This window comes from Rhinopithecus roxellana, chromosome 8 (assembly GCF_007565055.1).
Source record: "Rhinopithecus roxellana isolate Shanxi Qingling chromosome 8, ASM756505v1, whole genome shotgun sequence".
Lineage (NCBI taxonomy): Eukaryota > Metazoa > Chordata > Mammalia > Primates > Cercopithecidae > Rhinopithecus > Rhinopithecus roxellana.
In genome coordinates, this window is record NC_044556.1 from 27,191,637 (window position 1) to 27,205,479 (window position 13,843).

General features: G+C 35.2%; 1 protein-coding gene across 2 annotated transcripts in view; it reads right to left on the bottom strand.

The window, feature by feature from the left end:
• Positions 1-1,447: 1,447 nt before the first annotated feature.
• PLPPR5 (phospholipid phosphatase related 5) overlaps positions 1,448-13,843 on the bottom strand; it is a 115,655-nt gene continuing 103,259 nt past the window's right edge. The window contains exon 6 of one of the 2 annotated variants that reach the window (XM_010367728.2): positions 1,448-4,290. In XM_010367728.2, coding sequence (XP_010366030.1) covers positions 4,258-4,290 — 33 coding nt within the window. In that variant the 3' untranslated portion in view covers positions 1,448-4,257. The remainder of the gene's footprint in view (positions 4,291-13,843) is intronic. The other variant, XM_010367729.2, reaches the window with a different exon arrangement.

Genomic DNA, 13,843 nt, shown 5'->3' on the forward strand with positions numbered 1-13,843 from the left:
TGCAAATTATCTGCTTCACAGGATCACTCAATAAATACACCAAATGAATGAAGGCTGAAAGTGCTTCTTCACAAGGAACAATACATCTAGAGATACCTGATTAGTGCTCAAAACATCTCACCATTTCGAAAAGGTTTTCCTTTAAAAAAAAATTCAATTACAATTTCATTTTTGCTCCTCCTAAGAAAAAAAATTCTTTTTCTACAAGCAATAAAAGTTTCCATGCAAAAATGAGAACACATTTATAAATAAAATAATATGAAGGTAATCATACCAGAGGATGGCACCTGTCCATATCACTTGTCTAAAGAATGAGACCTGGCCGAGCGCGGTGGCTCAAGCCTGTAATCCCAGCACTTTGGGAGGCCGAGACGGGCGGATCACGAGGTCAGGAGATCGAGACCATCCTGGCTAACACGGTGAAACCCCGTCTCTACTAAAAATACAAAAACTAGCCGGGCGAGGTGGTGGGCGCCTGTAGTCCCAGCTACTCGGGAGGCTGAGGCAGGAGAATGGCGTAAACCCGGGAGGCGGAGCTTGCAGTGAGCTGAGATCTGGCCACTGCACTCCAGTCCGGGCGACAGAGCGAGACTCCGCCTCAAAAAAAAAAAAAAAAAAAAAGAATGAGACCTTTGAGACACAGCTTTGAGTTTTCCTGTGAATACTAAAGGCGGTTGTGTCCACTCATCTATATTTTCTTATCTGAAGCTCCTTTGTGAGCAAGGCCACAGATTTGAAAGACAGGAATCTGAGTTTAGAATTTAGATGCTATGATCCATTCATGGCTCATAAGACTTGGGGTAAAGAGAGCAGACTTATTATTTTATTCAATGTTGGCCATGTCCTGAGGATCTATTAGGCTAAGATCAGACTATAATCTAAAGTGGACAGGAAAGAGTAATTTGAATACTCTCGTTTTTCTTAAAAGAGATTCATTCACTTAAAGTCTGGAGGAAATTCCCTTAATTGATATTCTAAAAGAACTGTAATTTGGATTCATTAGAAAGCCCATGCCTGGCAAATTTTGAGATCAATATTTTCAAAGCATAAATAGAACCATTTGGTATATTTCCAGGGCAATTTTTTAGAGCATGCAATCAAAATGTAATAAATGGTGCCTTAGAGGCAGGAATATGCTAATTTACATCCAATCTTAAATGCTTTGTTCAACATAGAAGTAAGCCTATACAGTGGATCATATACCCGCTCAGTGTCTCAAATAGTTTCTAGGGGGTTGTGATTTGGAAATAAGGATGTCGGTAAGATCCCACGATGGTCCACGAGATGCAGAGGATAATTGAGCTGTCCAAGGAACTGGTCTAATCTGATCCATTGTGATCCATTTCCAAACATTCTTCAGTCACTCTGAGAATTCTTTCAAACACATTAACAAGCATTCCTTATTCCTCTACCCACTATCAAGACCAATATATTACAAAGTCAAAAATCAGTTTTCAATTGAATTTTTAAATTTTTATTTGAAAAATACAATACACAGCAGAGAATTATTTCCTCCCCTACTGTTCTTTCACAAAGGAAACTGTATGGTAAATGTAACTGAGATATTTGGCTAGGATAGATCCTGAGAAAAGAGAGGCCCAGTTAGAAGTGGAAAATACAAAGTCTGTCAAAGAAGATTCACCTCTCTTTTAACATAAAAGAGCCTTTTAAGTTATCATAGGAATCAGATAAAACATGTGCAGAATTTCTGCCATGCAAACAGAGACTACTGAAATTTTCAAGTTGACCAAATTACACTGACCTGGGCCCCAAGTAAGTAGAATAAAAAGGAGATGTCTTCATCAGAAAGATATGTGTTTGCCTGCTTTTACTAGCCTACATATGTACATATTTACATATTAATGTTTTCTGAAATACGATTTTCATTATTCTCAGTAATAGCATCATGAATAAGGGCTATTTTCTGGCTTTTGCCTTATTCACATGTATCTTGCCTTTTTCATCTGAATTTTCTTCATGACAGCATCACTCACTGTACAATCTTGAGCCCATGATGTGTAAATAGTAGAGATGACTTTACTCTGGTTCTGGGTTAAATCTGAGTTTTTGAAGAATTTATAACACTTGCATTCAGATCAGGTTTAGCAAGGTGCAAAGAAGCAGCCTTGACATAGGAATATATAGCTAAGGCTTCCAACAGGAAAAACATTCCTGGTTGGCTCCTTGGAAGTCTGATGTACAATGAATAGAACTGATAAAACCCTGGAAGCCTTACTAGTAATCCAGCTTTCTAAGACATTATGATCATCCCCTTCATTTTCATTCTCAATAAGTGAATTCCCTATTATTGTTATTGCCTAAAAAAATTTTAAAGAGGGTCAGGACATTCAAAGTTTCTTCATGTTCTAAATTTCCAACAGGACTGAATTGCTCTAGAGGTCTGAAATTAGTAGAAATTTGGATTTTCTTTTCTTTTATTTCTTTTCGGCTCTACTAGAAGTGTTTTAGCTTCCACCGTGACAGAAATGGGCAAATAAAATCTATTTGGGGAGCAATGGACAATCTTTGGTTATATTTATTTGCTGATTTCTGTTGAAATTACAGAGAAAATTAAAAGTTTGCTGTCTTTAGTACTGCAAAGTTTAGAAAGATTCATTTCAGTCAATTACTGCCAAAGTTACTTTGCCATATAAGCCAAAGTTACTTAGGGTAGTTTTAATTATTGCAAAGTTATTGTTGAGGAGTTTGCCTTCCTTATATTATGGTGATTTTAATCTGTAATTCCACATGCTAAATGTAAGTTATGTCCCTTGGGCCCTCTCCTGAGTGGGAGGCTGGGGCCTGAGGGTGAGGGTGGAAGGAGAGATGTTGAGTTTAGGCTTCTCTTTTACAAAGAGCCTCACATCTAGACTCTTGATATTCATTATTTTAAAACTGGATTACAATTATTATATAGTTTTGTATCTGAAAACTGTTCATTCTTAAAACAAACATTTAAAATACAGCAGAGCTTTCATAATTGTATTCTGGCATTTATTTTTTGAACCATAGGTAGTTGCCCAGGATTCTACTGAGCTCTAAAAGGCCTCAACGTCCAAAATGAGATGACAGCTGTGCTATATTAGAAAGGAATATGAGTTCAGGGTCAGAAAACCTGAATTTAGGCTTCAACTATGTCTCTTACTAGTTTGTGATTTGGCATGCTATTTACCCTGTCATGGCTTCATTTTTCTTATCTGTAAAAATAAAGCCATACTCTTCATGTTTATACCAGGTTATTATGAGGATTACATAAAATAATTGGTGTAAATAAACTTTGTAAACTATAAAGTACTAAACAAATGCAAAGTAAAATACATTAACGATATTTCTAGCATTTATATAATTTAAATTATGTGTCAGGGTATAGTTCTTTCCCATTTAAATTATGTAGAATCTTTAGTAGTAAAAAAGCCTAAGAGCAGAGCCTTTGACCACTCCTGAGACACTGCTACCCATGGGAAATTACTCAATAATAAGGGACCAGTGCTGAATTTACGGATTTAAGCTATCCTAAATACTGCCTGCATTCAAAAACAAGTCTTGAATTAAGCCACAATTGTCAGGAGAAGAAGTCCAAATAAATAATTTTTAATTATGATACATTACTTATTACAGTAAAAATTGGCATTTTCCCCTTCAAAAGCAGAAGCACCAGTCTTAGAATGTGTAGTATGAATGGTATTTTAAGTGAAATGTAACATAATATAATGTGGAGACATTATTTTACTATAGAACATACTTTCTAAAAGGAATTTCACACACTGAAATGTTAGAATGGAAATAATGTCATGCTGAATAATAAAATAAAAACCCCCATGACTTTCAAAGTCCACTTCAAATTAAACATGGCATACTGCTGAAATTAAAAAAAAAAAAAAACAACTAGCCCAAAATAGAAGGTTTTCATATATGTAGAGGTTTCTCTTAACATAATTGCAGTGATTCTGTGAGAAACTAAAGTGAATGTTTTATTGAAGGATTTTGTTCATTTGGTCATCACATTTTTGTTGAACACCTACTTTGTGCTAGGCTTTGTTGTAAGTGCTGGGGACACAGAAAAAAGAAAGACAATCCTGCCCTCGAGGAGCTCACAGTCTAGTGGGGGAAACAGATAGGTGGACATTGATTTTAAAATTATAAAAAATATTAAACAACTTTATAAACTTCCTTTGCAATCAAACAAACTTTGGGTGTTATGAGTGGATGGTAAAAAGGGATGATGTCCAATGCAGTGAAAAACCATCTGCTTCAATATCATGTGACTTCTGCGAAGGCAGTGATGTGGTTCTGCAAAAAGAAAAAGGAATGACAAAGTGAGAGGCTTGGGAACATTAGCTTTGTAAAACATGTAGTACCTTTACAAATAATCATTAGCTTATATGCTGAATGTTGAAGTTGCCAAAACATCCAGCATTATTAAAGTAAGTTTTATGTATTAGTACATAATTTTCGCTGCTAATTACATATTTTATTCAATAATCTTAATTATCCAAATAGATTAAAATGTTATACCTGCTTTATTCAAAATTAACTCTGAAATTTGAAAAGATAAAAATGGCAATGCCAGACACGTTAATATTCTGTTCAGTGTTAATGGAATTTTAATGCTGCATGTTGGAGTTTCAGATTAATTGCTCCCTGAGAGACAGATGGTGTAGAATGAGGTGGTGAAATGCTCAGACTAAAATGGCATTTGCTAGTTGACAAAAATCTACTTAAACACTTCATTTTTGATGCATGAATCCTGACTCCAGACTGTGGTCTCTGTTGTTTCCCTCTACCATAGAATTCTTTACAGAGCCTTTTTTTTTTTTTTTTTTTTTTTTTTTTTTTTTTGGAAAGCAACAGAATTATGTACAAAGAAACTCTGTGGAATGGCTAATATTTAAACAGATTCAGGCATGAAACAGGCCATGTCATGCCTGCTGAAGTATTGCAATGAAAAACTACTATTACATAATTAATCATGCTACATATGGGCTTATGTCAAGATCTAACGTGACTGACAGCCCCAACGAATAACATCAACATTACAAAAGGGTTCTACCATCATACTACCCATTTTAAATGTGTTTTGTGTAGTTTTTGTATGGCTTTTGCATTGGCTTTTTTATAATAAATGATATAATAAACAGAATTTCATATGATGAATGTATGCCATAAAATTTTCTCAACATACATGTAGCTTTTTTCAAGTTTAAGTATTTTAATTCATCAAAGCATATTTAAAATGTGTGTAAAGAAATTAAAATTCATTTTCATCGAATTTAGGCATATTAAACCACACAAAAGGAATCTCACTGATTACAACTTAGGGCATTATCTTCTAGGCTTGACCCACTTAATACTAGAGAAAAACAAAATTAGTAAGAATCAGGAGTGAGCAGAGCATGCTGAGATTTTCACTAACCCCTGATAACACTTTAGAAACTTTAATTTCCCATTTAAAAATGCATGATGAAAATGCCTGAAAATTCAGTAGCTCATCTCTAAGTTTTCTTTTGCTTTCCTTACAAAAGCTCAGGCATGACTTTAGGGTAAAGATGACTTGTCAGAGTTGCATAATGCACTATGAGTCAATTAAAACAATAAGAACTGTGGAAATCATACATCACAGTTTTACTTCCAGTGGCCCCACGGGTACTTGAAACCAGTGACTGAGAAAATGCAATTTGATATAGAGTGTTTCAGCACAATACCGTCATGAACATCACACTTCTTAATAGGATCTAGAACAACATAATTTCTGGAAAGATGTTAGGATAGAAATTAAAGATTAATCAGTCAGTGACAACTGGTGGGTAGAAAAAGGGTCAATAAGGGGCAGTAGAGAGAAAAGAAATGAGGTAAGAAAGAACATGGGTGGTGTCCCAAAGGCCACTGGCCTTGGCTTCAGTGTTCCCATTGTTGACCTAGATAATGAAGGGAGGGTTCACAAGGCTCATTAAGTTTGCTGAAGATGATCTTAAGGGGACAACCACCAATCTGGAAGGCAGAATTAAATACACATTAAAGGACTTTAATAAACAGAGAAATAATCAGAAGAAAATCACTGATGATCAGTGCACAGCTTGACAGAATAGAGGGAAAAACCAAGTGCACAGTGCAAGCTGGAGAGTATGACAAAGAAAACTGTAATAACTGTAGGGTGACCATATAATTTATCATCTAAATATAGACATGTGGAAGGGGGAAAAGGGTGCTAATACTACACAAGGACAACAGGCTTAAATGAGGATTGTCCCAAATAGTAATATAAAGTCACCCTATACTGTGGTTTAATGTGTCCACTAAAATGCACATGTTGGAAACTTAATCTCTAAGGTAACAGTGTTGATAGGTGGGGCCTAATGGGAGGTGATTAGACCTCTAGGGTTCTGCCCTCATGAATGAATTAATGCCCTTATCATAGGTCAGGGTTTGTTATAAAAAAGCAAGTTTAGTCCCCTTCTCTCTTGTTCCCTCTTTTTGTGCTTCCACTATGTTATGATGCAGCAAGAAGGTGTGAGCACCTTGACCTAGGACTTCCCAGCCTCCAGAATCCTGAGCTGACACATTTCAGCTCCTCATAAATTACCTAGTTTGTGGTATACTGTTATAGCAGCACAAAACAGACTAAGAAACCTTCATAATGAGGCATGGAATATATAACTGTAGGTGAGCTACTGGGATCTAGAAAATACTGGAATTCAGTTTTAGCATTTAAAATCATATGCTTCAGTGATCACTAGATCTCCCTTTAACTGCCCATAAATTTTAAGCCATATTAGTCTTTTCCTATGCCAAAATATTACCAAGTTAAACTACAAGGACAACAGTTAATTTCTAGACTGACTATATTTTTAGATCCCAGGATTCTAGGGAAAATTCTTGCCCCCTCCCCCAAATTAGCAGCCTTTCCACTTCACATCACTTAAGTTTTCACTTCTGAGATGACTTCATTTTTTCCTATTTGACTGGGATTAGAAGTATCCTGCTTGGGGCTCATTGTTTTAAGGTAGTTGTGGTTAGCAGACAGATAAACAGATGAAAATAAAACACTGAAGTGACTGTGCCTAGGGAAGAGAAAATTAAGGAGAAATTTAATCATAGTACATGACAGGAGTGTACAGACATATTAGAGAGCTTCTGTTCATTCACTTTACTGTTTAAGAGCAAATTAACCTATGTCATAAATGAAAGAGATGGATTATTTATCTCAGTAGTTTTTTTTTTTTTTTTTAAAGTTTAATTCTCTTCTGGCACAGGGGTGATTTTCCCTGAAGGAATCTAAAGAAGGGCCAAGATAATTACTTGAGGTCCTTTTATAAGAATCTATTATATGATGCTACATTATACAACTTACATTACCAAGGTGTATGTACATGCATAATTTGAAATGTACAGACGGCCTAATTCCTGTGCAGGAAGTTATTGTCTAGTCACTTCCCAGCAGCATTTTTCCCAGTAACATGGAAAACCAGAATTATGTTTACTATTTTCAGATTGTTGTCTTGAGAAATGGACTGCCTATGAGGCAAAGTAGTTGACCAAGTGTTTTTCTTTTTCAATATGGCTAAATTCTTAATATGCAACATTAAACCTTATTAGATGATAGTGCAAAAAAGTGGTAGGCAAACCAAAACACTCATGCTTAAAAGTTCTATTCAGAATCACGAGATGAAAGTGGTCATAAAATTTACTGTCACAATTCCTGGTACCTTCTGCAATTACATTAACAGAGGCCTACCATGGAGATGACAAAGCTTGGCCCCAAATAGCTGAAGATTAGAATATGCTACATGAAGCATCCATTAGAAAGTGTTCACTCAGGTGCACAGCAAACCAGTGAGCAAAATACTGAGTCTGATCCTTGAGTGCAGGGGTCACAAGGGAAAGCAAACACTTTGTTTCTGGGAAGTTGTACTGGATACTTAAATTTAATAAATTTGAAAGTCTCTATAGCATGTCCATTTTTAAAAGCTTTAAGTTCTGCATGAAAATCTCTGTTTTACTATTTATTCTATACCTCCACATAGAAAATACAGTCTGTAATTTTAAAAAATGTTACTTAAGACAAAACTGTCATGATTAATGACATGAAACTTTGGTGATGACTTGCCATCTGGCAAGATCTGTCACTCAACAATCAACAAATCAGGGGGAAAATGTGGGAAAATGCAAAAAGAGCACTCCAGGGAAGTGTTTGGAATTACAGCTATAGGAATACAAGCAAAATGCCATTGTTAATGGCTTCTTAGTTAAGAAATGCTAAATTCATATTAATGGTGGAAAAATAACATGTATTTGAAAGATTAATAATTATAGCAACAACAGCAGCAAGCAAAAGCTCTAGTTCCTATATTGCTTTTGGTTGTAAGGAAAACCTGCACAGAAGGACACATTTTTCTGCATTTGTCTTAGCTTCGCAACCCAACTCCAACACCAGTGCGCTCCAGCGCACATACGTTTATTGCCTTAATTGAAGGTGTTCACGGTGGCTTATTCCCATCATCCAGCTGAAGAGCCTGGCAAGACAGTCTTTAAAAGACCTTTCCTGTGAATTTCCTTCTTCACCATTCTCAAAAGGTTGATTTCGGCACACCTATAAAATGTGTTTTACATATTACTTAAATGTTTATTTAAACATTGACTTAATTTATTCAAAGTACTAGTTTATTTAAAGTTCTATGTGGTTACATTGTTAGGCCAAATGCTGAGATTAAATATTATTCCAGTTTCATTCTTTCAAGATGATTGATGATAAAAAGCTTTTGTGTTTGAGTAGAAGAGGTTATCAACGATCAGCATAGGTTTTTAACCTAAACATAAAATGGAATCTGTGCATCTGTCTTTCATGCAATGATTTATGTCTTTGACTCTGTTGCTGAGGAAACTGTGTGGTACAGTGGTCTTTGCGGTCAAGTCATCTGAATGTCAAGTGTTTAAATGTAGTCTCCATCACAACTGAAATTTTAGCAAGCAATTTAACCTTTCACAGACCCAGTTTTCTCATCTGTGAAATAGAGATAAGAATACATACTTTTTGAAAGGATTTTTATTAAGATTAAATGGGATTATATACACAAGGGTCCCTGTCCCTACTCAAACATATTCATCATTTATTTATAGTTACTAATAAAAGTCACAAGCTAAAAAGGAAAGTTAAAAAAAGAAAAAGTAAAATAAATAAATAATTTTTAATTGGTTAGAATTTTACAAATAAAGCTCACTATCTGAATATAAAATACACTATTCTACCGATCTGCAATGCTCATATCCAAACAAACTTTAAAACCCAAAAAATGTTTCTTTTAAGATTGGTGCAAACTAATTTGGTGGCAAAACCTGATCTGTTGTGAGGCAATTTACACACTGTTTTGCTGCAGAAATTCTCATCTGTGATTACAATTGTTGCTCCAGACACTGCTTGTGTAACCGAATATGCATATTCCTAAAACACAAAGTATTTTGAATTCTGTAAAAACATCTGACACTAAGGATTCTGGAGAAGGAATCATGGTCCAATAAATTAATCAATTCTGACATAGCCTACATTGCATCAGGAAAAGATAGGTGGATGTCATGATCTCGAATATTGTCCCTATTTATTTTGCGATTTGCTTCTTTAACTCATTCATTTGCTTCATTCACTGTGCCGTTTAAAGAGGGGAAAGTGAGCAGAAGAGAGGAAAAAAGCAGAGTATATGGAGTATGTGTTGGAAGGTTCTACTTTGTCACGTTGTTTTCCTTCTGCTAGCTTGTGAAGTTGGTGAGTATTTTTGTAAAGAGAAACAATGTTAAAACCATTTAAGAAGACATTGGTTAAATTCAGATTTGAAGCTGTGAAACTGATTCTAAAATTTATGTTCAGCAATTTCTTGTTGTTTTAAGAAGCTGGAGACATAAAAGCTATCATGGAACAGAACCAAAGTTTTCTTGGGAAAGGTGACTTTTTGGGGGGATTATTAACCTTTCTGTACAGTGGTTCTGTTTCAGTTCAGAGTTTTATATTGGTTCAGAGTTTTGTTTCCATTAAGAAGTTTCTTTTTTTTTTTTTTTTTTTACTATTCAGAGAAAAGAGCTAACAGCTACCTTCTGAAAGAATCTCTCGGCAGCTTTCTCTGATAATTAAATCAGAGGCAGGCCCAGTTTTTATGAGAGCATTAGCTACAGATCTTATGAAGTATTTCCGAGTCCTGAGAAGCCAAAGAAGCTTAAGGCTTTTCACACCAAATCTTTAGAGGCACTGATTCTCTGCTGTGGCTTCATGCTGGAATCATCAGAATCTTTAAGAAAATACTGATGCAACCCCAGAGACCAGGATTTAATTGGTATGAGGCATGGCCTGGTTACCGGAATTTTTAAAGGCTCTCTGGATGATTGTAATATACAGCCAATATTGAGAACCACTGTGTGAGAGGTTCTGTAGGCCCCGCTGTATCCAGATCAAGTGCTGGCTCTAAATCCAGATCACCTGATATGCCTCATGTAGTACAACTCCTGGGGCCCAATCCCAGGCCTTCTGGATCAGAATGTCTTGGTGTGAAACCCAGATATCTTCTCTTTTTGCAAATGCCACAAGCAATGGATTGTCTTTTATGCCTGTCTGAGTACCACGGCCTAAAGTTAAAGAAAAGTGATTAATGAAGTAAGCGTTATCCGGGATGTAAAATCAATTCCTTCTTTAAGATGCTATCCTTTCAGTGGCAAAAGAGTATTGCTTAAAAAATTCAGTGAACTTGAATAATTCCAAAAAGTACATCTTTGAATTCAAGCCTTTTGACATTAACTGCACATTATATGTCATGCTTAAAGCTGCACAATGCATAAAGGTGTTAAGAAGACCTTCAGCAAATACCTGTTTGTTTCAATCTTCTTTTTTTTGAGACGGCATCTTGCTCTGTCACCCACGCTGTAGTGTGATGGCAAGATCTCGGATCACTGCAAACTCTGCCTCCTGGGTTCAAGCGATTCTCCTGCCTCAGCTTCCCAAGTAGCTGGGATTACAGGTGCACACCACCACACCCAGCTAATTGTTTGTTTCACTTTAACTCAATGTTTCCCAAATGTATTGACATGAAATTTCATGGAAGTCTATTAATACTAATGTGTTCATGGTATTTGTCTTCTAAGTTTGTTAATCTCCTCAACTATAATAACCTTCCTCTCTACCACACTTCTATCCCATATCCATAGCTATATTCTCAATCAGTAATCATGTTTGAAATGTAAAATCCCAGCTTACCTCCTGTCTTACCTCCCTCACACAACAAGGTTTCTTTGTCCATGAGGAAACTTCCTGACTACTAATTTATGCATCTGATCCAGTCTATCATGCTCCTTATGAATTCTGCTTCTTTTTCACTCCTTCTGGACCCCATGGTTGATCATATGATCAATCTTTAACAGCATCCTCAAGTTTCTTGCCCTGGTGCCCTAGTCTTGCCTGCTAAACAAAACCGTTGTATGAACTGGATTATCCACCTGGAACGTTCTTCTCTCTCGCCCTCACTTGGCTCATGGTCCTGCAGCTCTCTCCTAAGATGATGTTTCAAGCATTGCTGCATTGCTTCAAGCATTGCTGCATTGCTTCAAGCATTGCTGCATTGCTTCAAGCATTGCTGCATTGCTTCAAGCATTGCTGCATTGCTTCAAGCATTGCTAAAGGTCTCCCTTTAAGTGTTCCTCTGGTATAGTCATCATCATCTTCTGTATATGATTACAAAATTCTCTCTGTCCCCACGAGACATACCATAGTGCTCCGTATTTGATATTTGTTACATTTCATATATTACAAATCTGATTCTAATGATAAGGTAACTCAACAGTAAATTGTATCCATGCCTTGTTTCATATACTAATACTTTAACCTATAAAATTGGCTTCTTCTTAGTTATTTCATTTTCCTTTAACTTTTTAAAATGCTTTAGATTTACTAAATAAGCATCCTAACGGTACTTGACAGAGGAGAACCGGAGGATGTGGATAATGGACCAAGTGCATGATAAATTCTTGTAGAACCAGGAGTTGATTAAAACTCCTCATTTAAAAACTTGCTTATTTTCACAAAAAGGCACCAGTTGATAAGAATCTGAATGAGCTACATCAAGATTCATTTCAGAACCATTCAAAATCATAAGGGCCATTAGAAATGACACAGATAACTTGAAAAATGTTTTATAAAGGTAAATATATGCTTACCATACAACCTGGCATTCTCACTGCTAGGTATTTATCTAAAAGAAATAAAATATATGTATTCACAAAAAACTGTATGTGAATGTTTATATCAGCTTTACTCATAATTGCCAAAAATGGAAATAACCCAATCTTCAATTGGTAAATGGATAAACAAACTGTGGTGCATCCACACAACAGGATACTACTCAGCAATTAAATGGGAAAAACACAGACTACAGATGCATGTAACAAATAAGTCAGACTCAAAAACTCAAAATGCATGAGTCCACTTATATGATATCCTGAGAATGGCAAAACACGAGGAACCAAAACAGATCAGTGGTTTCTCAAAGTTGGAGACTGAAGGAGGGATGACTAGAAAGGGGAAGGCAGAAACATTTGGGAGTCACAGAAACGTTATCTAACTTGATTATGGTGATAATTTCATGAAAGTAGGCATTCGTCAAAACTCATAAAACTATATGCCAAGAAAGGATGTTACAGGATGCAAATTATGCTTTAATAAATCCCAATTTAAAACATTAGGACCACCAGCCATAACATGAAGTCTAAAGGCCAAGACATGTCTAAAATTTGGTTTGTCAGTTATTGAATTATTGTTTTAACATCTGGGTGTTTCAGTACTAAAGAAAAATACAAAATAAGTTTATTAAAAAATGTTCGAAAATATAAATTGAAACGAGAACTTTATTATTTTTGGCCTATATGATTGTAAAGATTATGAAGAACAATATTCTCCATTGTTGCGAGAACATACGGATATGAGTTCAACCAAAAGCCTTAAAAGTGTTCATACTCTGTTTCAGCATTTCTATGTCTATGACTTTATCTTAAATTATTAATTGAGCTTAGAAAAATATATATTTAAGGAACATTTACTTTAGTATTACTTGTAATTGTGGGAAATTGGAAGTGGAAGCAATTATCTGTGTAACAAATGTAGTGGTTTATATATGGATTATAACTTTTACAAAAATAATGTTATTATGCAGCACAGTGACTATGATTTGGAGCTCTGAAGTGACAAATATGGAACATATTTCTGTGAAAATGGAAAGTAAGGATTCATATTCTTGTTTCAGAACACAGACCAGTTGTGTGACCTTGGGTGTATTACTTAACCTATGTCCCTTTCTCTGTAAAATGGAAATAAGACACACTCAAATGACTTCACATATTTTATATGTGAAGTTCTCTGCATAATTCCAAGCACATATTAAGCTATAATTGAAGATTAGCTTTTAATATTATTCCTGATATGACTGTTATATTTATTGATCTGAAATTATATGTCTATGATGCATTGTTATGTGAATAAAAGCAATAAAATATACAGGGAAATTCTGTATTCAACACAAACCCACACACACGTTCATTGGGTCTTGAAGGTTATTTTAAGAAAATGTTTCCTCTGATTATTGTGATAACCCTATAGAGATACTTCCTATTCATTTTTTGTTTGGCTTATTCAGATTTTCAGATCATAAATATATACAAATTATTTACTAATTACTTCTTTCATCAAAACTATGAAAAATAAACTTCTTGTTTCATAAAACTGTGAATTGAGTCATTGCCTATTTGCCTAGTTTTAGTCAAATACAATTTTATATTTTTTCAACAAAATATTTTCACAGAACTGTGATTCTCTGATTGA